The 26,155-nt window shown below is 41.8% G+C and overlaps 1 protein-coding gene across 1 annotated transcript in view; it reads right to left on the bottom strand.

The window, feature by feature from the left end:
- The window catches only part of LOC130294324 (carcinoembryonic antigen-related cell adhesion molecule 1-like), a 59,619-nt gene that overhangs the window by 15,111 nt on the left and 18,353 nt on the right, over nt 1-26,155 (bottom strand). The window contains exons 6-10 of the mRNA XM_056543943.1: nt 25,776-26,015; nt 20,151-20,267; nt 18,624-18,706; nt 18,402-18,443; nt 15,293-15,332 (exon numbers count right to left, since the gene is read on the bottom strand). Coding sequence (XP_056399918.1) covers nt 15,293-15,332; nt 18,402-18,443; nt 18,624-18,706; nt 20,151-20,267; nt 25,776-26,015 — 522 coding nt within the window. The remainder of the gene's footprint in view (nt 1-15,292; nt 15,333-18,401; nt 18,444-18,623; nt 18,707-20,150; nt 20,268-25,775; nt 26,016-26,155) is intronic.

The raw sequence follows: 26,155 nt of genomic DNA on the forward strand, positions 1-26,155 counted from the left end.
GTTCAAGTTCAATCTCCTTGTGGACCTTCAGTCATTTCATGCACCTATCGTTTCTGGGAAGGGCGGCGATAGGCCAGAGCATTGCCTCAGCATACCAGCCCCCAGCCTGGCGTCACGAACTCTAGGGTTAACATTAACCCCTTATATACCTATACCATCACTACCATACACCCCCCAAGGGCTACCACAGATGGATTGATGGATGGATGGATAGATAGATAGATATGAGATAGATAGATAGATAGATAGATATGAGATAGATAGATAATTAGATAGATAGATAGAAGATATTAGGTATTTTATTTTTAATTTTAAGGATAGGAACCAACATTTTAATGCTTATTAATGATACATTACATACAGTAGTTCATAGAAAAAAATTATGGGGTATTCTGGCCCCTTAAAACATATTCCCGTAGCCACAGAATAGGGGATAAGGTGGTGTGTTGTGTCCCATTGGTCAAACCTCAAACCGTGTCAAGAATGGGGAACCGACTCTCCCCGCTAAATGGAGTGGTGACCTTTGCACCCAGCCTCCTGAGTACATACAAAAGTAATTTCCTTTATCTTTTGTAAATACAGTGTAAAGTGAAGTAGATGAGCAGATGGCGTCCGGCGCTTTACTACTTTGACAGAACATTATGTAGTTCTGGCAGAAGCAGTAAATTATAGGCAATAAAATGGTGCAAAATGTTGACTTCTAATAATCTTCTACCTTTTATAGTTTCTTTGTAGACAAAGTAGATAACAAAATATTTACCCAAGACTGTTTAATATGGTTGTCCCATCTTAGACAGAGTCAACTATAAATATCTGCTAAGTGATGTTCTATCTATCATGAAGGGGCCCTACCTGTAGATACATATAATCCAAGGTGGCCATGTGGGTGCGTCCAGGTGGAACCTGAATAGAGGGTTGTCCATGAATGTGCACATCTATGTCTATTAAAAAAAAAAGCCCATGGAGGACTAGATGTGGTCTAGCATGTAGATATTCCTCAAATGTATCAAGTTTTAAAAACATAGAAAAGTTCTGAACCTTACAAAAGATCAAAAATTCAGTTATCAAGTGTCACCCCGATGTGAGGTCTATTAGATAACGTAGGCTGGATGGTTGTATGGCCAATAGTGATACTAATACCATGCATGGTCCACTTGGCCAAGGAGAACTGAGGATTAACACAAAAAAAAAAACAGTGTAGCCACTTTCTATTTGGAAGACCAGCACGGACTGGATATACTGAATTCAGCAGAACGCTCTGATCATATCCAGTAAACAACAAAATTAAAATAATATTTGTAGGGTAGAGGATAAAATAAGGTTATGGGCTTTAAGCCTTAATTTATCATTTAAGCCTTTAAACTTCAAGCCTTAAGCTCTGTTCACATTGCCGTCAGACTCCGCTATTCAGCGTTCCCTCGGCAATCCAACCAGAAATACGGGAGTTTAGCAGAGAAAAAAATATTTCAAGCTCTATTTTTTTCTCCGCTAAAATCCTGTAAAATTACCGGGTCAACGACGGACCCCATGCAAGTGAATGGGAGCAGCCGGGACCCGGCAGTAGCCGTTTGCATCCGACCCATTTCAGGGTCCGATCTGCTAAAAAAAAACGGATGCAAATAGCCGTGTGAATCTCGCCTTATATGTTGACCACATCAAATTGACAATCTTCTATACAGTAGTCCCTCAAGTTACAATATTAATTGGTTCCAGGATGACCATTGTATGTTGAGACCATAACTCTATGGAAACCTGATAATTGGTTCTGAAGCCCCAAAATATCATCCAAAAATAGGAAAAAGTGAGAATTATAGAAAAATAAGTAGTTAACTAATATAGATAAAGCAAATCCTTACATATAAAAGTAATAAAGATTTGCTGGGAGCTGTAATCACTGTCTATGTAGAGGACAGGAGCTTCTTCAGGGTCCTGTACAGTACACAGTGTCCTAAAAAAGTAACATGGAGCCGCCCTCACCTGGTGTCCAAAGGAGCAGCTAACCCTGGCACAGGTAAAGAGTACAGAACATGTAATACCTCCCTGTACTGTAGGGGGCGCTACCAAGTAGGAATTCAGTGCATACGCTTCAGTAATACAGGCGTTTTACCAGTGAATGCCCATTCTGATTGGTCGGTTCTTCTGGCCATTGACACGTTTTAAAGATCTGGACTGTCTGTAGTATTGTATGTTGAGTCTGGTTTCAAGTTACAATGGTCCAGAAAAGACCATTGTATGTTGAACTATTGTACAGTATGTTGAGGCCATTGTAAGTTGAGGGATCACTGTAATAGATTGGAGCTTGAATGGAGGGCTGGCCATGAATGGTCATGTCTGTGTCTATTACAACAAGCCTATGGAGGAATAAATGTGGTCGGCCATGTGGATTTGCTTCATATATGTAAAGTCTTTTTTTATTTTTTTAAATAGAGAAGTTCTGAAGCGGAGAAAAGTGGGGAGCACAGAATAAGTCAAATATAAACCTCCTGCTGGGGTACAGCCTACCCTCCAGTCACATGTCAGTAAGTCAAGTCATCCATGTCTGCTGTCACTACCTACAGTCAAGTCAAGTCTATTATAGTCAGCTTGGCTTTCCTAAAGTCTGTCAAAGTCACTACAAGTCCCAGCAAGCTGTGAAGTCCCCTGTGTTACTGGCCACCTCTCTGGGACCCTGGCCTAGCTGTAAAGACTATTTCCATCTGTCTACCTCAGTAAAGCTACCGTTAACCCTAACCTGGTCTTGGACTCTTATTGTCCTGCCTAACCTTGGGATAGCGGTGCTACCGTTCGGGTGGTTACAGGGAAAACCACACACTGGCGTCACGAATATTTAGGGGTTAATAACACCTTGCCCCTGGGCTACAACATCTGCCCCCTACATCACACCATCGCACCCCGAGATACCCCCCCTGGCTTTGCCGCACTTATACCATGTATGATCCACTTGGTCTAGGAGAACAGAGGGTCAACACAAAAAAAAAAAAAAAACAGCTTGACCAATTTCTATTCAGAAGACCATCATGGACGACATCGGATCCAGTGCACAACAAAAACTGAAAGAATATTTGTAGGGCAGAGGATACAATAAGGTTATGGGCCTAAGGCTATGGGGGAGATTTATCAGACCCGTCCAGAGGAAAAGTTGCTGAGTTGTCCATAGCAACCAATGAGATCGCTTCTTTCATTTTTCACAGGCCTTTTCAAAAATGAAAGAAGCGATCTGATTGGTTGCTATGGGCAACTCAGCAACTTTTCCTCTAGACAGGTTTTGATAAATCTTCCCCCATATATATTGACCACCTCAAATTGACCATCTTCGACCACCAACATCTATGATAGTTTAGTCCTCCAACCAAAAAGAGGCCATATATGTATTTTTTTTTTTTTTGCCTTAGGGGTTTGAAAGGGTCTAAGACAAACTTTTGGTTTCTTCAAGGAACCTGATGTAGTTTTTGACTTACCTAAAGTGGCAGTAACTATGGCCAAGAAGGCGCAGACCTGGCTGTGCTTCATCCTTGGTTGGTGAGATGTCCCAGTGTGAACAGCCCCGCAGCATCCCTGGTTTTATACGGTCGTTACATCTAAAAAATGTTTAATAATTAACTCGGCTGGCCGACCGGATTCACTTTTTTTCCTCTTGGCTCATGATAAGTTCCTCGCTAATGTAACTAAGTAATGTAATATCTATGAGTAGCGCCATATCGATAAGGCTACCCAATCATGACATCAGTGTTTTCCAAACGGTGTGCCTCCAGCTCTTGCAAAACTACAACTCCCAGCATGCCCGGACAGCCAATGGCTGTCCGGGCATGCTGGGGGTTGTAGTTTTGCAACAGCTGTTCGGAAAACACTGCATTACGTCATTGGAATCACATGATATTCTGCTCTACTTCAGATAATACTTATTGGCTTTCCAAGTGGATTTCTTATACCTAGTTTAAGTTTAACCCCTTAAAGGAGTAGACACTTATCCCCTATCCGCAGGATAGGGGATAAGTGTCTGATCGCGGGGGGTCCGACTGCTGGGACCCCCCACGATCTCCCGTATGGGGACCTGGCATTACCGCAGCTCTGTACGGCTAATGCGCGTATTGTCAACCTCACTGAGGTCGCTGACACTCCCACTCCATACAGCTCTATGGAAGAAGCAGGGATGCACGAACACTGCATCTCCGCCTCTCCCATAGATATATCAGAATTTTCGTTAAAGTTGGGCGTGAAAATGCAAAATTTTAATTTTTTCACTAAATAGGGTCACATTGTGTGTGTGTGGGGGGGGGTGGTCCATTGTTCTGGCACCACGGGGAGCTTTGTAAATGCACATGGTCCCCGACTTCCATTCCAAACAAATTCTCTCTCCAAAAGCCCAATGGCGCTCCTTCTCTTCTGAGCATTGTAGTTCGCCCGGAGAGCACTTTACATCAACATATAGGGTATTTCCATACTCAGAAGAAATGGGGTTAAAACATTTTGGAGGCTTTTTCTCATATTAACCCTTGTGAAAATGAAAAATTTGGGGTAACACCAGCATTTTAGTGAAAAAAATAAAAATTTTTATTTTCATGGCCAACTTTAGCAGAAATTTGTCAAACACCTGTGGGGTGTAAAGGCTCACTGTACCCCTTGTTACGTGCCATGAGGGGTGTGGTTTCCTAAATGTGACATGCCCCCCAAAAACCATTTCAGCAAAATTCACTCTCCAAAATCCCATTGTCGCTCCTTCGCTTCTGAGCCCTCTAGTGCACCCACAGAGCACTTTATGTTCACATATGAGGTATTTCCTTACTCAAGAGAAATTGGGTTACACATTTTGGGGGCTTTTTCTCCTTTTAAGTCTTGTAAAAATTTTAAAACTGGGTCTACAAGCACATGTTAGTGTAATAAATTGAGATTTTGAATTTTCTCCTTCACTTTGCTGCTATTCCCGTAAAACACCTAAAGGGTTAACAAACTTTCTGAATGTCATTTTGTATACTTTGAGGGGTGCAGTTTTTATAATAAGTTCATTTCTAATATGAAGGCCCCTCAAAACCCCTTCCAAACTAAACTGGTCCCTGAAAAATTCTGATTTTAAAAATGTTGTGAAAAATTGGAAAATTGCTGCTGAACTTTGAAGCCCTCTGATGTCTTCCTAAAGTAAAAACATGTCAACTTTATGATGCCAACATAAAGTAGACATATTTTATATTTGAATCAATATATAATTTATTTGGTATGTCTATTTTCCTTACAAGCAGAGAGCCTCACAGTTAGAAAAATGCAAATGTTTTACATTTTTCACGAAATCTGGGAATTTTTCACCAAGAAATGATGCAAGCATCAACTAAAATTTACCACTATGCTAAAGTAGAATATGTCACGAAAAAACAATCTCGGAATCAAATTCATAAGTAAAAGCATCCCAGAGTTATTAATGCTTAAAGTGACAATGGTCAAATGTGCAATGCTCTGGTCCTTAAGGTGAAAATGGACTTGGTCCTTAAGGGGTTAAAGAGTACCTCTCATGATCTTGTTAAGTTTTATAATCCTCCCAGTTCACTGCCTTCATCAGGATAAACCACCCCCCTGCCTTTATTTTTATTAGGCGTGACATCATCTGAAGCCATACAGGGGAGAACTTCCTCCCTTACTCTGCTACACACAGCCAGTGTGCAGGTCAGTGTGAGATGAGCTATGATTGGCAAAATAGGTAAATGGAAAAAAAACAATGCTCAGCTCACCACCCAGTATGAACACAATTTTGAGGGACTTCGGCAACGGTAGATATTGCTGGTGCACGGACTGTGCGGGCCGCTTCCCATATAGAACAGATGGAAGAAAGGGGGGTCCAGCTCACAGGCATGATGCTGCTAAAACATAGAATAGGCTGCACCCCCCCCCCCCTTAGCACTCCAGACTGCATTTCCTGATTTTGGACTTCTGCCATGCCAGCAGGAGTTCAAAGTCTATGCAACAGATGGGGGAAAATGTGCTCTGGACAAGTAGGGAGACACCTAGTGGCAGCTTTTTTTTTTTTTTTTTTTTAACCATAAATAAAACATAGAAAACAATCCAACTCTATGAATTACATATTTCTCAGGTGTCATATGGAACAATTTTTTACACCACAGCACTATGGTATACCTTGTATTCTGAGTCTCTGGGAGCAGCGGCCAAACTCTAGGTAAATATATAACCCATGACATCAGAGAAGCAGAAATTGTGACACTAGAAAGAAGAACCATACTAAATCTATCAGAAAAGATAATAATGAGGTAAATGGAAATTTTTATTATAGTCTGTTATCTGTTTCATTACTTGGGCGAGGAATGTGTCCTGTTGGAATCAGGGTGTGTGTCCATCAATAAAGAGATTACGGCTCTGACACATGGGATTTCTTAATGGTTCCTCCTAGCTTCTGTTTTTTCTTAACTCTTTATTTATGACCAAGAGTAAGTACAAAGTGAAGGGACAGTCCACCAGTTACAGATTACTCTCTTCATGAGCATCTAATCAGAATTGCTCCCAGTATTGAGCATTCCATAATCTGGACATTCATGGCGGTGGGTCATCTTCCCTGAGAAAGGACTGTGCATGTACAAATGCAAATGCTGATTCTGCCCTCTCCCAACATCTTCCATGGAGGAAGAGTCAGGAAGCCACTAAAATGGGGTAAATTAACAAGGGGAGAATATACTGTACTATCCAGGACAGGAGCATTAGGTCAACAGTCTAAAAAAAAAAAAAAAAAAAAAAAAAACAGCAACAAAAAATAAATAAAAATAAACAGCAACAAAAAAAAACCCATACAAATATACAAACATGTGGGACTTTAGCATCAATGATTGATTCTTATTAGAGATGAGCAACTGGACCCGTAGCACCAAAGTTCCATCAGAGCTTTGCGAAAAGTTCGGTTCTGCCAGAACTTGAACTTCAGGCGGTTTGGTTTGGCAGAACCTGCTAAAAAAAACATCAGCCACATGGTAAAAAGGAGGAGGAGGAACACATGACCTCAGGGTATACTATTATGCCTAATAACATCTGTTTAAGCCAATCAGGAAGCAGTAAAGGGGTGATGTCAAATCCACAATAAAAGCCTATGCACATAACTTCAGCAACCCTTTTAGAGATAGCAGGTGTTAGGTGAAGATTTATGTGAGGGACAGTGAGCAGTAAACAACACAGATAGGAGTAATAGAAGAAAATCAGCAGAAAGTGTTCTGCATCTGTTCTGTGGAATATTTGTTCTATTTGGAAATGAAATGTGACAGTTTTTTTTTTTTTTTTACTTATTATGAAAAAGCATCATAGAGGGTTCTGTTTCACTTTTGAGCACTTTCTAGGAGGCCATTCCTGTTGCTACGCTCCAAAATGGGAATTGCTTTTTCACTTTCCAGGCACAAAATCTGTTGCTATTTCCAAAAAGGGATACTTTTTGGACCACTTGAAAAAGGCTCTTGCTTCTTCTGATACCTGTGTGTGCATATAAACACTGGCAGGTATCTGCTTCCAAAAAGGAATCATTTTTGGACATTAATTTTAAAAAGCATTAAAAAATCCACTAGTGCAGTGTGTTTTTTTTTTAACCATCAGGTACCATCCGTTTACCCATAGCCATACACGTTACCATAGTTTTTTTAATTAATTTTGCTTTAGTAAGAACTTTGAAGTCCATAGATACCATCCTGTGTGGCCTAACAGTATTATACAGGGATTTTAGACAGTGTTATACAAAGATTTTTGGGCTATTGGTAAAGTAAAGGTTCAGACAGAACTAGTTGGGTCAGAACTAGAACTTTTTGCCTGAGTTCGGCAAATCAGCATACGTTTTCTCTAATTCTTATACAAGAGGTATAAGGTCAAATGAGACAAACACAGTGAAAGTATTTGGTTTTCTGGATTGCTCGATAGGGTGCAGGAAGTGTCTAATGTTAAGGGTAACCCTACAGGCTTGTGATGGTATTGCAAGGTGCCTGGCGGTGACCACCCAATGGTGGAGATGGCCCAGAAATAAATTCACATACACAGTTGTAAAGGACTGAAATCCTGCAGTGTCCACAAGGTCCCCCTGCTCGGAAAAGCACACGCCCAGGCCAATCTGAAGTTTTCTTCATGGAGTTGTGGGTTACCAATTGTTTTGGTGACTATGGTCCCAGCTGCCATGACATCATTGACAAGATCCTCCCATGTAGTACTGGGTTGATTCTCATGATCTTTGAAACTCCACAAGGTGAGATCTTGCATGGAGCCCCCGACCGCGGGAGATTGATAGTTATTTTTAGTTTCTTCCATTTTTAAATAATCACACTGACTGTTGTAAACTTCTCATCAAGCTGCTTGGCGATGGTCTTGTAGTCTATTCCAGCCTTGTGTAGGTCTACAATCTTGTCCCTGACATCCCTGGACGGCTCTTTTTCTTTTCATATTTTTCTATGAGCAGACACACAGGGGTACCTGACAGGGTACTCCGATGAAAAACATTTTTTTTTTTATTATATCAACTGGTGCCAGAAAGTTAAACAGATTTGTAAATAACTTTGATTTAAAAATCTTAATCCTTCCAGTACTTATCAGCTGCTGAAGTTGAGTTGTTCTTTTCTGTCTGACAACAGTGCTCTCTGCTGACACCTCTGTCTGTCTCAGTAACTGTCAAGAGCAGGAGAGTTTTGCTATGGGGATTTGCTCCTACTCTGGACAGTCCCTAAACTGTAAGATCTACCCTGTTTTCTATTTTCGGACCACTTGTTTATTTGGCGGCTAACGGAGGAGCCTGCCACTAACTGCTACTGTTCATTTGTTCTCTACTTTACCACCAACGATTATACCAAGAGGTTTTACCTTATACGGCTACCTGCCGTTGATTTCATTCACGGAGACTGTAAATCCCAGCATGCCCAATAAGCATTAAAGGAGTATTCCGCTGCTCAGCATTTGGAACAAGCTGTTCAGAATGCTGGATCCGGCACCGGGAGCTCATGAAATCATAGCCCGCCCCCTCATGATGTCACACCCCGCCCCCTCAATGCAAGTCTATGGGAGGGGGCGTGACAGCCGTCACGCCCCCTCCCATAGACTTGCATTAAGGGGGCAGCCATGACATCACAAGCCCCCGGCGCCGGCTCCAGCGTTTGGAACAGTTTCTTCCAAACGCTGAGCCGCGGAGTACTCCTTTAGGCAGCATACTTTTATATTTTTACAGTTTTACAATATCCTATTTTCTAGTATAATTGTATCTTGGTGGTGAATCACAAGGGCCCTGCGACTACACCGCCGACTTTTATTAATAAATGTATTTCATTGCATCTATTTATGTTAACTTATTTACATAGAATGTAATCAAATTCACACAATCTACTATCTTGGTTCCCATTTTCCCTACTTCACTCACTTGGTTTCTAACATCACATAATCTCATTTATATCCAATCCTCCTCCTAGATTTCATATATATATATATATATATATATAGCCTAGAGGACTGAGACACCCACTGTCTTTACACTTTGTCTATACACTCCCGAGGTGTGGGAGGTCATCTCAGTAACCTCGGCTGTATATAGGAAAAGAGAGCTGAACCAGTTGAAATGAAAATAAAAATAAAAAAGTTTTCCACCGGAGTACCCCTTTAAGGCCATTATATGACATTTTAAGGGAACATGCTAAGCATTAAAAACACATGCAACCCTATTGTAGAAGGTTTCTACACCAGCACAGACGGGGATTCTTTACTGTAAGAGCAGTGAGACTGTGGAATTCTCTCCCGGAGGAGGTGGTCATGGGGAACTCTGTAAGAGAATTTAAAAGGGGTCTGGGTGCATTTTTGGAGAGTAAGAACATTGCTGGTTATGTATATTAGAATTATAGGGACAGAACATTGATCCAGGGATTTATTCTGATGCCATATTTGGAGTCGGGAAGGAATTTTTACCTCTAGTATGAGGGTTTTTTTCCTTCCTCTGGATCAACTCAGTAGGGACTCATTAGGGTTATAGGTTGAACTTGATGGACTCTGGTCTTTTTTCAACCTTATGAACTGTGTTACTACGTTACTATTGGTTGCTCAAGGGAGGAATTGTAAGGAGTGACGTCCAAAAATGCCCGATTTATCCTATCTATCATATAATGGATATCGCCAATGTCTGGTGGACCGGAAGAAGCCTCCGTGGCGAAACGTCGGGTTGTGGCCGTGTGGATACGCTCTCCTGTACTGTCTGGTAACTATGTAATGCACTTTGCCTTGATGTCTGTGATATTTATGCACTTTGTTTTTTACATTGGACCAGATGTTCAGGGCTTTCGGCCTTTTTGTACAGGACTGTATTTACAGCATATCAGCACTTTCACTATTGTTACATCTTATGTGCACTTTGCCTTTTATATATTGTATTATTTCAAGCTGATAGAGCGCCCACTGCCATATTTCCAGTATCCTGTCTGTGTCTCCACCCCATGTTCTCCACCTTTGGTGAACTATGGGTCAGTTTTTTTAAATGTATGTTTTTATGCATGTTTTCTCAATAAAGCTTTATATATTGATCTGTACGCACTTTTTTTTCGTTTGTGTTTATGATTTGACTTAATACGTGGGATTTTTTACATTATTTGGGGACTTCTGTGGTTTATTATGTTGGGACTTGTCAAGTTCCCTTGAGGAATCTGTTTTTTTGACAAGAAAATATATTGTCCAACCTGAAGGATTATCTGATGGATGATCTTGAATGCAAACTCCAGCATAGATGCTTACAGTTGATATACAACAGTGGTCACAAACCGGGGCCCTCCAGCTGTTGCAAAACTTCAACTCCCAGCATGCCCGGACAGCCGTTGGCTGTCCGGGCATGCTGGGAGTTGAAGTTTCGCAACATCTGGAGGGCCCCGGTTTGAGACCACTGTTATACAGTACAATACACAGACATATGACTTTATGATCTTGCATAATATATATATATATATATATATATATATATATATATATATATATATATATATATCTAGGAGTCATTTTATTTTTCCTTGCTCATGTTCTCTTTACAGAAGTAACATGTTCAGTGGTGTTGTGCCATCTTGTGGTTATCTTCCTCATTACACATATAAAAGAAATGGCATAAAGACTAAACTGTATGTGTTAGGCTGTTATAAAAACTCCACTCACCCCTTAGCACAATATATTTTTGAAGATCTCTATCTTATTTAGGAGGGAAGGAAACAGAATACAGTAAAAAAAAAAAAAAAAAAAATCAAGCTATAGATAAATAATAAGATAAATAAATTATTCCCATGAACTTAGTTATTTTATGCATACATAATATTAAAGGGGTACTCCGGTGGAAATGTTTATTTTTATTTTTATATTTTTTAAATCAACTGGTGCCAGAAAGATAAACAGATTTGTAAATGACTTCTATTAAAAAATTTTAATCCTTCCAGTACTTATTAGCTGCTGAATACTACAGAGGAAATTCTTTTCTTTTTGGAACACAGAGCTCTCTGCTGACATCACGGGCACAGTGCTCTCTGCCGACATCTCTGTCCATTTTAGGAACTGTCCAGAGCAGCATAGGTTTTCTATGGGGATTTTCTCCTACTCTGGACAGTTCTGAAAATGGACAGAGGTGTCAGCAGAGAGCACTGTGGTCATGATGTCAGCAGAGAGCTCTGTGTTCCAAAAAGAAAAGAATTTCCTTTGTAGTATTCAGCAGCTAATAAGTACTGGAAGGATTAAGATTTTTTTTTTTATAGACGTAATTTACAAATCTGTTTAACTTTCTGGCACCAGTTGATTTAAAAAAAATAAAATAAAAAAAAAGTTTTCCACTGGAGTACCCCTTTAAAAGGACAAGTCTCATGGACAAAAATCCCTTGGATAGGGGATAAGTTTTAGATCGCGGGGGTCCGAGCGTGCCGGATGACTGGCAAAAAACAGACGCCACCCCCCCCACCATTCATGTCTATGGGGGAGGCGTGACGGCTGTGTACTAGACATAAAGGGAGGGGGCGTGGTGTGACATCCCAATTACGGAAGCCCCAGGCTTCCATGACTGTAAGGCTGCAGCGCCGGCTCGGAGACCTGCGGCCGGACCCCCCGTGATCAGACATGTTATCCTTTGGATAGGGGATAACATTTCTAGAGTACCCCTTTAAAGCACACAGGGAATTTTGTAATGCAGGCTAGCTGGGAGTAGTAGTCCCTTGGGTATATAGATGATGTCACATGGCAGGGTTGCTAACCTGATGTTCCTCTATGAGCCCAAGCATATTTTTTATTGTCAAAGGGGCTGCCCCCATAGTGCCGAAATGAGTAAGCTAAACACTTGTCTGATGTGGAAACAGCATAAAACTTTAATAAATGTTGTGCAAATCCAATTATAACACAGTCTTTTTTTTTTTTTTTTTTTTTAGCAGATCGTAGTAGCCGTCCCCTTAATTAGCATATTCATATTCTGCGACTCCACGTCCTAGCGACGTTAGTCACATGTCACATGAGCGCTGCGCTCTGTTGGGAGAGTGCATGCTTTGGCAGCTCTAAACTGTATGTGAACTGCTGGCGCATGCGCTCTACCGACAGAGCGCAGCCACTCCCTGAATTCAGAATATCGCCAGCCAATATTTCAGGAACCACAGCACCGATTATAGTAAGGAACCCTCTTTGGATTCCCGGTCACCCACACTATAACCCAGTGTGGGTGATCAGGGTGACAGTTTTCCTTCCATTTTTTTATAAAAGTAATTTACAAATCTGTTTAACTTTCTGGAGGCAGTTGAGATATATATATATATATATATATATATATATATATATATATATATATATATATATATATATATCTCAACTGGCTCCAGAAAGTTAAACAGATTTGTAAATGACTTCTATTTAAAAATCTTAATCCTTTCAGTACTTATGAGCTTCTGAAGTTAAGGTTGTTCTTTTCTGTCTAAGTCCTCTCTGATGACACGTGTCCCGGGAATCGCCCAGTTTAGAAGATGTTTGCTATGGGGATTTGCTTCTAAACTGGGTGTTTACCGAGACACGTGTCATCAGAGAGGACTTAGACATAAAAGAACAACCTTAACTTCAGAAGCTCATAAGTACTGAAAGGAATACGATTTTTTAATAGAAGTAATTTACAAATCTGTTTAACTTTCTGGAGCCAGTTGATATATATAAAAAAGTTTTTTCCTGGAATACCCCTTTAACTTTCTGGCACCAGTTGATTTAAAACTATATATAAATATGTTTTCCAGCGGAGTACCCCTTTAAGGGATATACTCTATCTCAGTGGTCTCCAACCTGCGGACCTCCAGATGTTGCAAAACTACAACTCCCAGAATGCCCGGACAGCCAACGGCTGTCCGGGCATGCTGGGAGTTGTAGTTTTGCAACATCTGGAGGTCCGCAGGTTGGAGACCACTGCTCTATCTAGTTATACTAGTTACATGTCAGCCTAGAAGGAGCAGAGCTTGGAAAGGTTCTGCTCTGGCAAAAGCCTGACTCTGACTAGAACGAACTAGTAATTTTAGGGGCTGTATACTACAGTAATTTTAGGGGCTGTATACTACAGAGGAAATGCTTTTCTTTTTGGATTTCTCTTCTTTCACGACCACAGTGCGCTCTGCTGACCTCTGCTGTCCATTTTCGGTACTGTCCAGAGCAGGAGAAAATCCCCAGAAGCAAACCTATGCTGCTCTGGACAGTTCCTAAAATGGACAGCAGAGGTCAGCAGAGAGCACTGTGGTCTTGACAGAAGAGAAATCCCAAAATAAAAGCACTTCCTGTGTATTATACAGCCTCTAAAAAGTACTGGAAGGGTTAAGATTTTTTAATAGAAGTCATATACAAATCTGTTTACCTTTCTGGCACCAGTTGATTAAAAAAAAAAAAAAAAAAAAAACGTTTTCCACCGGAGTACCCCTTTTAATATTAGTTGCCACTTCTTGATATACTGGATATAGTTAAGCGAATTTACAGTAAATCGGCTCGTAGCGAACCTCGCAGCTCGGCTGTTGATTACTTTAGTCTGCATAAATTAGTTCAGCTTTCCAAGGGTTCTGGTTGCCTGGAAAAGTCCGGGATGAAAGTCTTATGTCTCCTAGGTCTGTATCCACCTTTTCCAGGCAACTGGAGCCCTTGGAAAGCTGAACTAATTTACGCAGACTAAAGTAATCAACAGCCGAGCTGCGAGGTTCGCTACGAGCCGATTTACTGTAAGTTCGCTCAACTCTAATACTGGGATTCAGGGAAATTTACAGCACTGTCAGACTACACAGGATTTTATATGTAGTCTGTAACCATGGAGACATATAGATCTGTAAAGGAACTGTACGCCCAAATAATATTTGCAAAGCTTTTCATTCGTTATTTCAGATAGATTGAAGCAGTAACAAAATGAGTTGCAATAAACACTTTTTGTAAAATAGTTTTAAGGTAAATAAAAAAAAAAATAGTAGCATTTACAACACAATTATATCGGCCAAATTAAAAACAGAGGTAAAATTCTTCATGGTAATCCCAGGCTAAAGCTGCTCATTTAAAGGGGTACTCCGCTGTTCAGTGTTTGGAACATACTGTTCCGAACGCTGGAGCCGGCACCGGGAGCTCGTGATGTCATAGCCCCGCCCCATCATGACATAATGTCCCGCCCCCTCAATGTAAGTCTATGGGAGGGGGCGTGACGGCTGTCACGCCCCCTCCCATAGACTTGCATTGAGGGGGCGGGACATTATGTCGTGATGGGGCGGGGCTATGACATCACGAGCTCCCGGTGCCGGCTCCAGCGTTTGGAGTACCCCTTTAAGGAAAGAAAGGTATAATAAAGAGAAATTGTGTCATGTTTCATTTAAAGAAGGTCTCAACACAAATTGTGAAGTTTAGTTGTTATAGTTAGTCCATGTATGCACATTTAGGCAGCTGTTTGTGCCCCACTGCAGAAGTGCAGATATTCCTATTGTAACAGACATAAGAAGGTTCTTAAGTTACAGATTTGCTATGGAGACAAATTTCCTTATGTCAGTTATCCACTCATTGGTGTCCACCGGTCGGGTTTGCAAGGGGGGGCCGACATGAGACAGGCCCCATTTTGGTGATTGTGAGGGTGTCGGTGATCGGACCCCTGTGGATTAAGGATAAGTAGTGGAGTATCACATTAAAATTATACACACACATACACACCCCTGGAAATAATTTTACAGACCCTCATACATAACATATTTAGAGAAGTTAGTATAATAATAATAATAATAATAAATATCTATAAAGCTAAAAAAAAAAACAAGACTACATAAATGTGTTATAATTACTTATCGTGGTTATTTCCGACGGCCCAGCAACACGTTGCAGTATAAAGGTTGTTGTTTTTGCTGGATATAAAGAAGCACAAACATTAATTAGGTATTCAATACAAACAAGACATTAAAGGGGTACTCCACTGGAAAACATGTTCTTTTAAATCAACTGGTGCAAGAAAGTTAAACAGATTTGTAAATGACTTCTATTAAAAAATCTTAATTCTTCCAGTACTTATCAGCTGCTGTATGCTCCACAGGAAGTTTTTTTATTTTTGAATTTCCTTTCTGCCTGACCACAAGTGCTCACTGCTGACACCTCTGTCCATTTTAGGAACTGTCCAGAGTAGGAGAAAATCCCCATAGCAAACCTATCCTGCTCTGGACAGTTCCTGACATGGACGGAGGTGTCAGCAGGGAGCACCGTGGTCAGCCTGAAAGGAAATTCAAAAAGAAAAGAAATTCCTCTGTAGTATACAGCAGCTGATAAGTACTGGAAGGATTAAGATTTATTAATAGAAGTAATTTACAATTGTAGAAATAGAAGACAATGTCCAGCTCACCATGTAGTCGCCCCTCGCTCGGACCGTGCTGTGGCAGCCACACAATGCAGTATAGCATAAAACAAGAGAATGTCCAGCGAGGGAATAGTGCCAAAGAACTCTTCTTTATTGTTAAAAGCCAGCAAAACGGGAACTAATGTGACGCGTTTCAGGTGTCCATATGAACCCTTAGTCGTACATATATGTACGACTAAGGGTGCATATAGACACCTGAAACGCGTCACATTTGTTCCTGTTTTGCTGGCTTTTAACAATAAAGAAAAGTTCTTTGGCACTATTCCCTCGCTGGACATTCTCTTGTTTTATGCTAATTTACAAATGTGTTTAACTTTCTGGCACCAGTTGATTTAAAAGAAAATGTTTTCCAGTGGAGTCCCCTTTGATGCAAATCTGTCATGCATCCTATCTGAAGGCAGCATAGGATTGAAGGGGGGTTCTTTGGGATATATAGTTATATACGCAGAGGCATATAGTGAGTGACTTGAAACGCTGAGGCCCTAATGCCAAATGTATACCAGAGTCTCCACCTGCCACAAGCCCTTTTTAACTAGAAATGAGCAAACCAAATCCGTAAAACTGGAGTTCGAAACTTTGCTAAAATTACATGAGTCAAAAAGAAAGAAGAAAGGATCACATGACCTTTGGGGAGTCCATAATGCCTTTCAAACCGCTCTCCCAGCCAATCAGGAGGCAATATAAGGGTGAGGTCAAAGCCACTATAAAAGCCTATGCACATAGCTTCAGCCATTTTAGAGATAGCAGGTGTTAGGTGAAGATCTCGGTAAGGGACAGTGAGTAGTGAAAAGTAAAAAGCTGCATATAGGCATCTGCCTCGTAAAAGGGATTTTTTTTGGACATAAAAAAATCTGCAAGTTGCTGTAACTGTGAAATTTACTTTAAGAAGTCTATAGATATGCTCCTAGGTGACTGAAAAGTGTTATACATGGCTTTTAGGGCTCAAAGACAGTATTATACACACATTTTTTTGGCTACGGTTAAAGTAAAGGTTTGGACAGAACTAATTTGGACAGAATCAGAACTTTTTGCCAGAGTTTAGCGAACCAGCAGAACTGAACTTTTAAAACCTTGTTGTTTTTTTTTTGTTGTTTTGTTTTTATATATATAATGGGGAGACATTTAAAACGTTTAAGATACAAGGTCCTGGTGCTACATTTTTCCAGTAGCCTCTATAGCTAAGCCTCTGTTTCTATAGTTTACTTCAGTATCATGTAATATCACCGTAAATGCTGTCATGATTCCCAGAAAAAATCTGTGTGCTTTTATGTCCACACAGAGTGACTGACAGCTCTACCTGCATGCAAACTGGCAAACATCATGGCTGTTAACTGTGGGCAGGGGAAACAGGACTCAGTGGAAAAGCAGGACTCACAGGCTTTCTCTATGAGTGGATGGGGGAAGGAGCAGGAGGACGCGCACATGGTAAGTTACCAGAGGCACGTCAGCTATGGTGCTCCGACCAACGCTCCTCTGGTCCCGGGACCTAGCAGTAAATCATGACCCCTGACTGGCGGAGTGGTGATCGGAGCACTAAAGTGAGGCAGTATACAGCCTCCAGCCATACACTGTATATGGCTGGAGGCTGTATTTCTGTGGGGGAACTATGCTGCCAACCTAATGTGGGGGAGCTATACTGCCTACCTAATGTGGGGGAACTATACTGCCTACCTAATGTGGGGGAACTATGCTGACAACCTAATGTGGGGGAATAATGCTGCCAACCTAATGTGGGGGAATTATGCTGCCAACCTAATGTGGGGGAATTATGCTGCCTACTAAATGTGGAGGAACTAAGCTGCCTACCTAATGTGGTGGAATTATGCTGCCTACTAAATGTGGGGGAACTAGGCTGCCTACCTAATGTGGGGGAACTATACTGCCAACCTAATGTGGGGGAACTATACTGCCAACCTAATGGGGGGAATTATACTGCCTTCCTAATGTGGGGGAACTATGCTGCCTTCCTAATGTGGGGGAACTATGCTGCCTTCCTAATGTGGGGAACTATGCTGCCTACCTAATGTGGAGGAACTATGCTGCCTACCTAATGTGGAGGAACTATGCTGCGTACTAAATGTGGGGGACTTATGCTGCATACTTATAGGGGTAATCCACTGCCCCAGCGTTCAGAACATTTTGTCCCGAACTCTGGGTGCGGGCTGCTGGGGTAATGATGTCACGGCCACGCTCCTCGTGACGTCACGCCACCCCCACTCACTGCAAGTCTATGAGCGGGGGCGTGTCGAACCCCACACGATACTCTGATAGTGCCCTCCCGAGACTAGACTCTGGATCCGCCCCTGCTATGAGTGTGCAGGGGCGGAGGACTTACAGGCTTTCTCTATGAGTGTGCAGGAATGAAGGGCTCGCAGGCATTCTCTATAACAGGAAAGCAGGAATCACTCCTGAAAGCATTTAAATAACTTTGTACAAGAAAAAACTGTCATGTGACTCAGAGAGTAGGTGTGTCCTAAAAGTTCATATCATGTCAGGTGCCCAATTTTCTGTGTAGATCTCACATCTGACATTCCTCACCCTGTGTCATGTATTTGTTATATCTTACCTCATAAATGGGATCTTGTTTTGAAGACGGCATCATGTCAGTCTATAATGGTAAAAATACAAATAAAATACTTTATTTCTTGTCCATATTTACATTTGTTGTGGTTTGGATTTCATTTCCCAGTTATGATACAAAGGAAGTTACAATGTAATTCCCTTCCTTCTACATTCCGTATATACTCGAGTATTTACAGTACATTCACAGCCATGTTTATTGTCTTACCCTTGCCATTGGTAGAGTATTCTCATAGATGTGAGATGATGAAGACGAATCGTTGTGATCATTTATTAACATTTTAGGCTTTACTGGAAAATATGAGGAAAAAAGTTATAGGGTAAAAAAATAAACTTATAAAATATACATTCAACTTTGTGCTAACAGTATGTAAATAAAGTAAGGTCTTAGCAAAGATAAAAAATATAGACTAGTAGTTAAAGGGGTACTCCTGTGGAAAACTTTTTTTTTTTTTAAATCAACTGGTGCCAGAAAGTTAAACAAATTAGTAAATTACTTCTATTAAAAAAAATCTTTATCCTTTCAGTACTTATGAGTTGCTGAAGTTGAGTTGTTCTTTTCTGTCTAAGTGCTCTCTGATGACACCTGTCTCGGGAACTGTCCAGAGTAGAAGCAAATCCCCATAGCAAACCTCTTCCATTCTGTGCAGTTCCCGAGACAAGCAGAGATGTCAGCAGAGAGCACTGTTGTCAGACAGAAAAGAACAACTCATCTTCAGCAGCTGATATTTATTGGAAGGATTAAGATTTTTTTAATAGAAGTAATTTACAAATCTGTTTAACTTTCTGGAGACAGTTGATATCTAAATATTTTTAAAGGGGTACTCCGGTGCCTAGACATCTTATCCCCTATCCAAAGGATAGGGGATAAGATGCATGATCGTGGGAGTCCCCCCCGCTGGGGACCCCCGGGATCATGCATGCGGCACCCCGTTTGTAATCAGTCCCCGGAGCGTGTTCGCTCCGAGACTGATTACGGTCGACCGCAGTACCGGCGGCATGTGATGTCACGCCTCCGCCCCCGTTTGATGTCAGGCTCCGCCCCTCAATGCAAGCCTACGGGAGGGGGCGTGATAGCTATCACGCCCCCTCCCGTAGGCTTGCATTGAGGGGCGGAGTGTGGGGATAAGATGTCTAGGCACCGGAGTACCCCTTTAATGCATCGTGTTACAGTGTTCCTGGATCTGCTGTCTGGCCTCCTGAACACCTGGTTTCTCCTCTTGATTTCGGTATTGATGTTCCCTCCAGGCTTGGCCCTGACTTGGCTTTTGACCTTTCTCTGGTACCTGACTCTGATAATAATGTTACCTTCCAGATTTTGACCTAGGCTATGTATGATTTTGACCCTGACATGCCTTTCTCCTTACTGACCTAGCTAGTAGATTTTACTTGCTCTTTATCCCAATAGGGGATACTTGTGCAGGTTTCGCCCCTCCTACCTGCACCCATACTTCTTCAGAGGGCCCTGCACCTGCAACCTGGGACCCTAGCAGCCAAGATCATCTGAACCTACAAATGGTGAAGACACAGGAATCACCTTAGACTGTATGAACCAGAAACTGGTTGGAATACTGGTGGTACATGAAAAGCTGGTGGAGATGGGATCAAAGCAGGTCATTACATTACAGCTATGGAGTTCTCATTGTAGCACTGTCTAGGGTGTTATTAACAATGCATACAGTATTGAAGACATATTTGGACATTTATAAAAAAAGAACAAATGGATTCCACATACTTTGCTCTCGCCTGAAGACGAAATATACAGTGACACCAATGATGACAAGTCCAACTAATATCCCCAATATAATTCCAGCTATGACTTCATCTTTCAGCCTTTGTTGAGAAATAGGAACTGTGGGACAAAAACAAACAAGACCTATGTGTTATTACAATTTATTATAGTATTTGAGGCACTGGCCAATGTGATATAAGCTAACATTTTCAGTTTTCTCCAGCTCACCTGTCAGCCTTACTGTGTAGACTGGGACATATTTAGCAGAGCATAAAGGAATGCATGGAGATATCCCATTAACCCTCCATTTAAAGCTAAATCTTTATTGTTAAATGGGTACTCCGCTGCTAAGCGTTTGGAACAAACTGTTCCAAACGCTGGAGATGGCGCCGGGAGCTTGTGATGTCATAGCCCCGCCCCATCATGACATCACACACGCCCCCTCAATGTAAGTCTATGGGAGGGGGCGTGACAGCCGTCATGCCCCCTCCCATAGACTTGCATTGAGGGGATGTGTGTCCATCTCTGCCTGTTACTGGCAGATGCAGGTATTGGGACACAGAAGAAAAACTATGGAGCACTATCACTACCCACAAAGTTATTTAACATAAAAACGTATTTTTTGCTTAATACTATATATTAAAATTTTGGTGTGATAACACCTTTAAAGTGATTTTTTTGTTCTGATTAAACATGTTTTTTTTTTTTCCTTTTTTTAAATCTGTTTCTATGTTCCGATTTTATTTTTTTCATTTAGATTTAGCCATCTTGCATAAGCCTTCTTAACAACATTTAGAGAGATGCTTTACAGCAAGCCCCATGGACATAGACACAATGAACATTTCCAGAACCTATTCTTTCTATGGGGAAGGTTTGTGAGCATGTTCTGTGACTCATGCAGAGGTCATTCTACAGAGGTAGGGGAGGCTGAGCCGCTATTGTCTTTTATTTACTGGTGTCACCTCTCACTGTAATGCTATACTGATCACTTTCCAGCAGCCTCTACCATATCACAGACAGAACAGGAAGTCTCATCTTAGTTTTAGACCTAGTGGCCAAAACGAATACTGCAATACTGTATTTCAGGATTATTTTATAATAAAGATAGTAAAATAGAAAACTTGAAAGAAAATAAACTAATAAATAAATCTAAAATTCTCAAAAAAATATGTTTAACATTAAAAACTTGATTTAAACAATAGGTAATTTTCTCATGATGCATTCCCCTTAATGACAGGTACTGCTGAGGCATGAAATATTGGGCTCTATTTCACCTGTCTGTAAATCAACTCCCAATCATTTCGGCTGCCTTAAATGAATGCAATTAGTTCTCCAAAAGAACAAAAGATAACTTTCTGGTGTCACCGACAAGGTAAGTAGCTACCCTGTAGGTGAATGTCCAACCAAAAAGACAACATTGAAACATGTTTAGGGATTATTTGCCAAACTAGAAACTCCTCTAAAAAGAAGAGAACCCATCTTCTCTATTCTTCTCCCTAAATAGATTTCCAAAGATGCTATTGACATAAAATGTTCATCATATGTTGGTAACAACCCAAGTAAACCATACAAAGAACCAAACAAATAAGCTCAGAAATTAAGTTATGTGTCAAAATGACAGGGGCAAAAAGGCATGGAAAGCCAAGACACAGGAAAAAAAGTATTGAACACGCCTGACAGCTTTAAGATGACTTCTGTATGGAGAATCTAGTCACATGTATTGCACTGGTGGGATTTTGGCCTATTCTTCCACAGTCTTCAAATCTTAAAGGGTCTGTGGGTCTATTCTTTGAATCAGGATCTTCAATTCTTTCTTAGATTTTCAATGGAATTTAAAAGGGTACTCCTGTGCGAAAAAAAAAATTCAAATCAGAAAGTTAAAGGGGTGTCCAGGAATAGAAAAACAGAGCTAATTTACTTTAAAAAATCTCTCCCCGTCTGTCTCCAGGTTGGGTGTGGTTCTGCAGCTCAGTTCTATTGAAGTGAATGGGGCCAAGTTGTAAAACCACACACAAACTGGGGACAGATGTTGAGCTGTTTTTGAAAGAAATTAGCTCTGTTTTTCTATTCCTGGATAACCCTTTTAAAAATCTTAATCCTTCAAGTACTTATCAGATGCTGTATGCTACGGAAGAAGTTGAGTAGTTTTTCAGTCTGACTACAGTGCTCTCTGCTGCCACCTCTGTTCATGTCAGGAACTATTCATAGCAGAAGAGGTTTGCTAGGGAGATTTGCTTCTGCTCTGGACAGTTCCTGACATGGACAGAGGTGTCATCAGATAGCACTGTGGTCAGACTAGAAAGAACCACATAACTTCCTCTGGTGCATACAGCAGCTGATAAGTACTGGAAGGGTTAAGATTTGTAAATAGAAGTAATTTACAAATCTTTTTAACTTTCTGGCACCAGTTGATTTGAAAACATTTGTTCCATTGGCTGTGTGTTTTGGATCATTGTCTTGGCTTTCCATGCCTTTTTGCACCTACCTTCCTTCATGAGTTCATGACTTTCATTTCATTTCACATTATTACACATAACTTGACTGATGAGCTTATTGATTTGGTTTCTTTGTATGTATGGATTACTTGTTACTAACATCTGGTTACAATTTCATGTTAATAGCATCTCTGGAAATATATTTAGTGAGAAAAATAGTGACGCGTTTAATACTTATCTCATTGTCTGTAGGTTAGACATAAACATACGGATAGCAACTTTCACTAGGTAGGACTAAAGAGCCACCCTTTCCTTCTTTGGAGAGCATTGCCCAGGTAGCATTGCAGGTTTAAAAAGGAGAAACTCTACCCCATACTCTACACACAACTACCTTAAAGGAGTTCTGTAGTGAAATATAACTTATCCCCTATCCAAAGGATAGGGCATAAGTTATAGGTCATGGGGGGTCTGACAGCTGGGACCCTCCACGATCTCCTGAATGGGGCCCTGGCACGAAGCGGCGGCCGGCACGCCCCCTCCATGTATCCCATAGAGATACATGGAGGGGACGTGTCAGCCACGGCTTCCTTCAGGGGTCGGAACGGCCGATTCTGGCAGACTGCTGGGGGCCCGTTCAGGAGATCTCGGGGGGTCCCAGCAGTTGGACCCTCCGTGCTCTATAACTTATCCCTTATACTTTGGATAGGGGGTAAGTTATTTTTCACTGCAGTACTCCTTTAAAGGAGCCAGCGCCGAAAGCTCGTGGTGTCATAGCCCCGCCCCCTCATGATGTCACGCCCCGTCCCCTCAATGCAAGTCCATGGGAGGGGGCGTGACGGCTGTCACGCCCCCTCCCATAGACTTGCATTGAGGGGGCGGGGTGTGACATCATGAGGGGGTGGGGCTATGACACCACGAGCTCTTGGTGCTGGCTCCAGCGTTCGGAACAGTTTGTTCCAAGCGCTGTGCAGCGGAGTACCCCTTTAAGAAGCTAAAGTATATTATGTATTACTGTTTAGAACAGTCTTATGGGTGGTGGCTGACAACAAGACTAACTGCAATATGCCAACCAGCTTATTACAAATCATCTATAGAACGAGATGAGCGTAAGAGACACACACGGAATGAACTGTACACCTCCTTTTTATGGTAACAGTCCAAAAGAGGTTCCTCTTTTTCTTTATCTATTCTGACTATATTCCATTTGTGTAGGTGGATAAGATAATACTTTCTAAGCTGAGCTATCTCTTGGAAGAAAGTTTCATGTGGGACATAAGTGGAAACATTGGCCCAGCTCTGCTGTGGTGGGAAAAGCTCTAACACATACACTTTATCTAGACGCTTGTGAGGGAGGGAAGTAGACACTTTCCCGGGTCCTGAATTTGGCAGGTTAGGTGTTTTTCTTTACTTTCAAAGAGCTGCCTGGACATTTTTACTTGCATTTTAGATGCTACAATCACATTTGATTGCGGTGTCTATGGGGTTAAAGCCGGGCAACAGAGATGAGTCCTTGTGGCAGATAGCCGCCAGGACCACCCAGCTATGACCCGCGCCCAGCTCCTGAGCGCGTCATAGAAGGGCAGTGGGACGCTGTCGTCCCCAAGAGGTTAAAGGAGTGCTCCGGAATAAGAAAATTGTCCTCCATACTGCCGGAAGTAAAAAAATAAAGGGGTACATACCTTCCTTCGCTCCCCCCGATGCCTCTGGTAACCCACTCCGGTCTCCGCCGAGATCCTCTTCCTAGTTGCCGGTGGTTGGCAAGTGCTGCCGGGGCCTAAAACGTCACAATGCCGCTCAGCCTATCGCCGGCAGAGTCGGGACTTCACTGCGCCCAGTGATTGGCTAAGTGCAGTATGACTCGCCGACCACCGGCAACCAGGAAGAGGATTGCGGCGGAGACTGGAGTGGGTTACCGGAGGCACCGGGGGAGCAAAGGAAGGTATGTATCTCTTTATGTTTTTTACTGCCGGTAGTATGAAGGACAATTTTCCTATTCTGGAGTACTCCTTTAAAGGTGGAGGGGCAAGCTGTGCATAACTAGCTTGCCCCCTGACTGGTGAGCAGTTAAGGGGTTAAGAAATATACAGGCAAGGTTTTTAGCCCCCTCCCCCGTCTGTAAAAACTTGTTGGTAACTATAGTGGTATGTCCCATGGGTGGGGGGGAAGGAGTGCACCAATCAGGGGTGTAATAGTTTCCCGGGCTTTCAGGGGCCCTCCCCTGGGTATTTATAGCTGTGGTGCCTCCCTTCCCCCCTCAATCTGCCCAGGACCCGGAGTTTTGCCCTCCCTCCCTCCCTTTTTGTATCTCTGTTTATTGTAAGTCACAGCTTGGCGGTAAGAAGACGGTGAAAGCGGGGTCAACCCGGGGTAGACCTCCACACAGGACTGTGTGGCAGCACCTCTCGGGTTGGCAAGAAGCCAATCGGTGTCTTTGTTACAGTTAAATTGTTATTTATATAAGTAATTTTATAAATAAAGCTGTGGCCGATCCCCACCCATAAAAAGTTGAATTGTTGTTGTGTCAGTTATTATTTAATTAATTATTGTAATAAGGGGGAGGGGTAGTTATAGCCTGCTAGGAGCTAATTGGGTCTCAACAGTCTTGATTTGCAGAAGGTAGAAGTGATTCTCATGCCTACTGGTAGGGGGTGTAGCTTTGCGCCTAAAAAAGGACCTTTGCGCACAAAATAGTGACTTTTGACAAAAGTTGCAAATGATAAATATGTGACCACTGCATGGTCAAAAAGATAAAGTTCTACGGGTAGGCAAAAAGAGTGAAACTGTCTATATCTAGAGATGAGTGAACTTACAGTAAATTCGATTCGTCACGAACTTCTCGGCTCGGCAGTTGATGACTCATCCTGCATAAATTAGTTCAGTTTTCAGGTGCTCCCGTGGGCTGGAAAAGGTGGATACAGTCCTAGGAGACTCTTTCCTAGGACTGTATCCACCTTTTCCAGCCCACCGGAGCACCTGAAAGCTGAACTCATTTATGCAGGATAAGTCATCAACTGCCGAGCAGAGAAGTTCGTGACGAATCGAATTTACTGTAAATTCGCTCATCTCTATCTATATCAAAAGACGCTAAATATGCTGCCTGCACCTGAACTGCGCCAAAACATAGACAAAAAAAATGCTCTAAAAGCAATGACAAATTGTGACATAATCCATTTAAACAGGAATTTCGACTTACAGAATAGTAAGACACAGCTGGAGGTTCTTCCCATGTGGTTTCCATTACAGGTGAGGTTGGACCCTTCAATAATATTGGATAAAGGCACTTTTCTGTAGAAAAGATCAAGCTTTGTTTTATTTAGGTCATTATGGATCATGGTCACATTAGCGGCCGGATTTCCTCCAGACCAGGAGCAGCCGAGCTGGACAGTCTGACTAGTGGTTTGGGCCGTACATTGAATATTGCCTTCTGGGTACCCTGTAAGACAAAATAATGTAAACTCTATGGGGGAGATTTATCAAAACCTGCCCAGAGGAAACGTTGCGGAGTTGCCCATAGCAACCAATCAGATCACTTCTTTCATTTTTCAGAGGCCTTTAGGCCTCTGAAAAATGAAA

Source organism: Hyla sarda, chromosome 10 (assembly GCF_029499605.1).
Source record: "Hyla sarda isolate aHylSar1 chromosome 10, aHylSar1.hap1, whole genome shotgun sequence".
NCBI classification, from domain to species: domain Eukaryota; kingdom Metazoa; phylum Chordata; class Amphibia; order Anura; family Hylidae; genus Hyla; species Hyla sarda.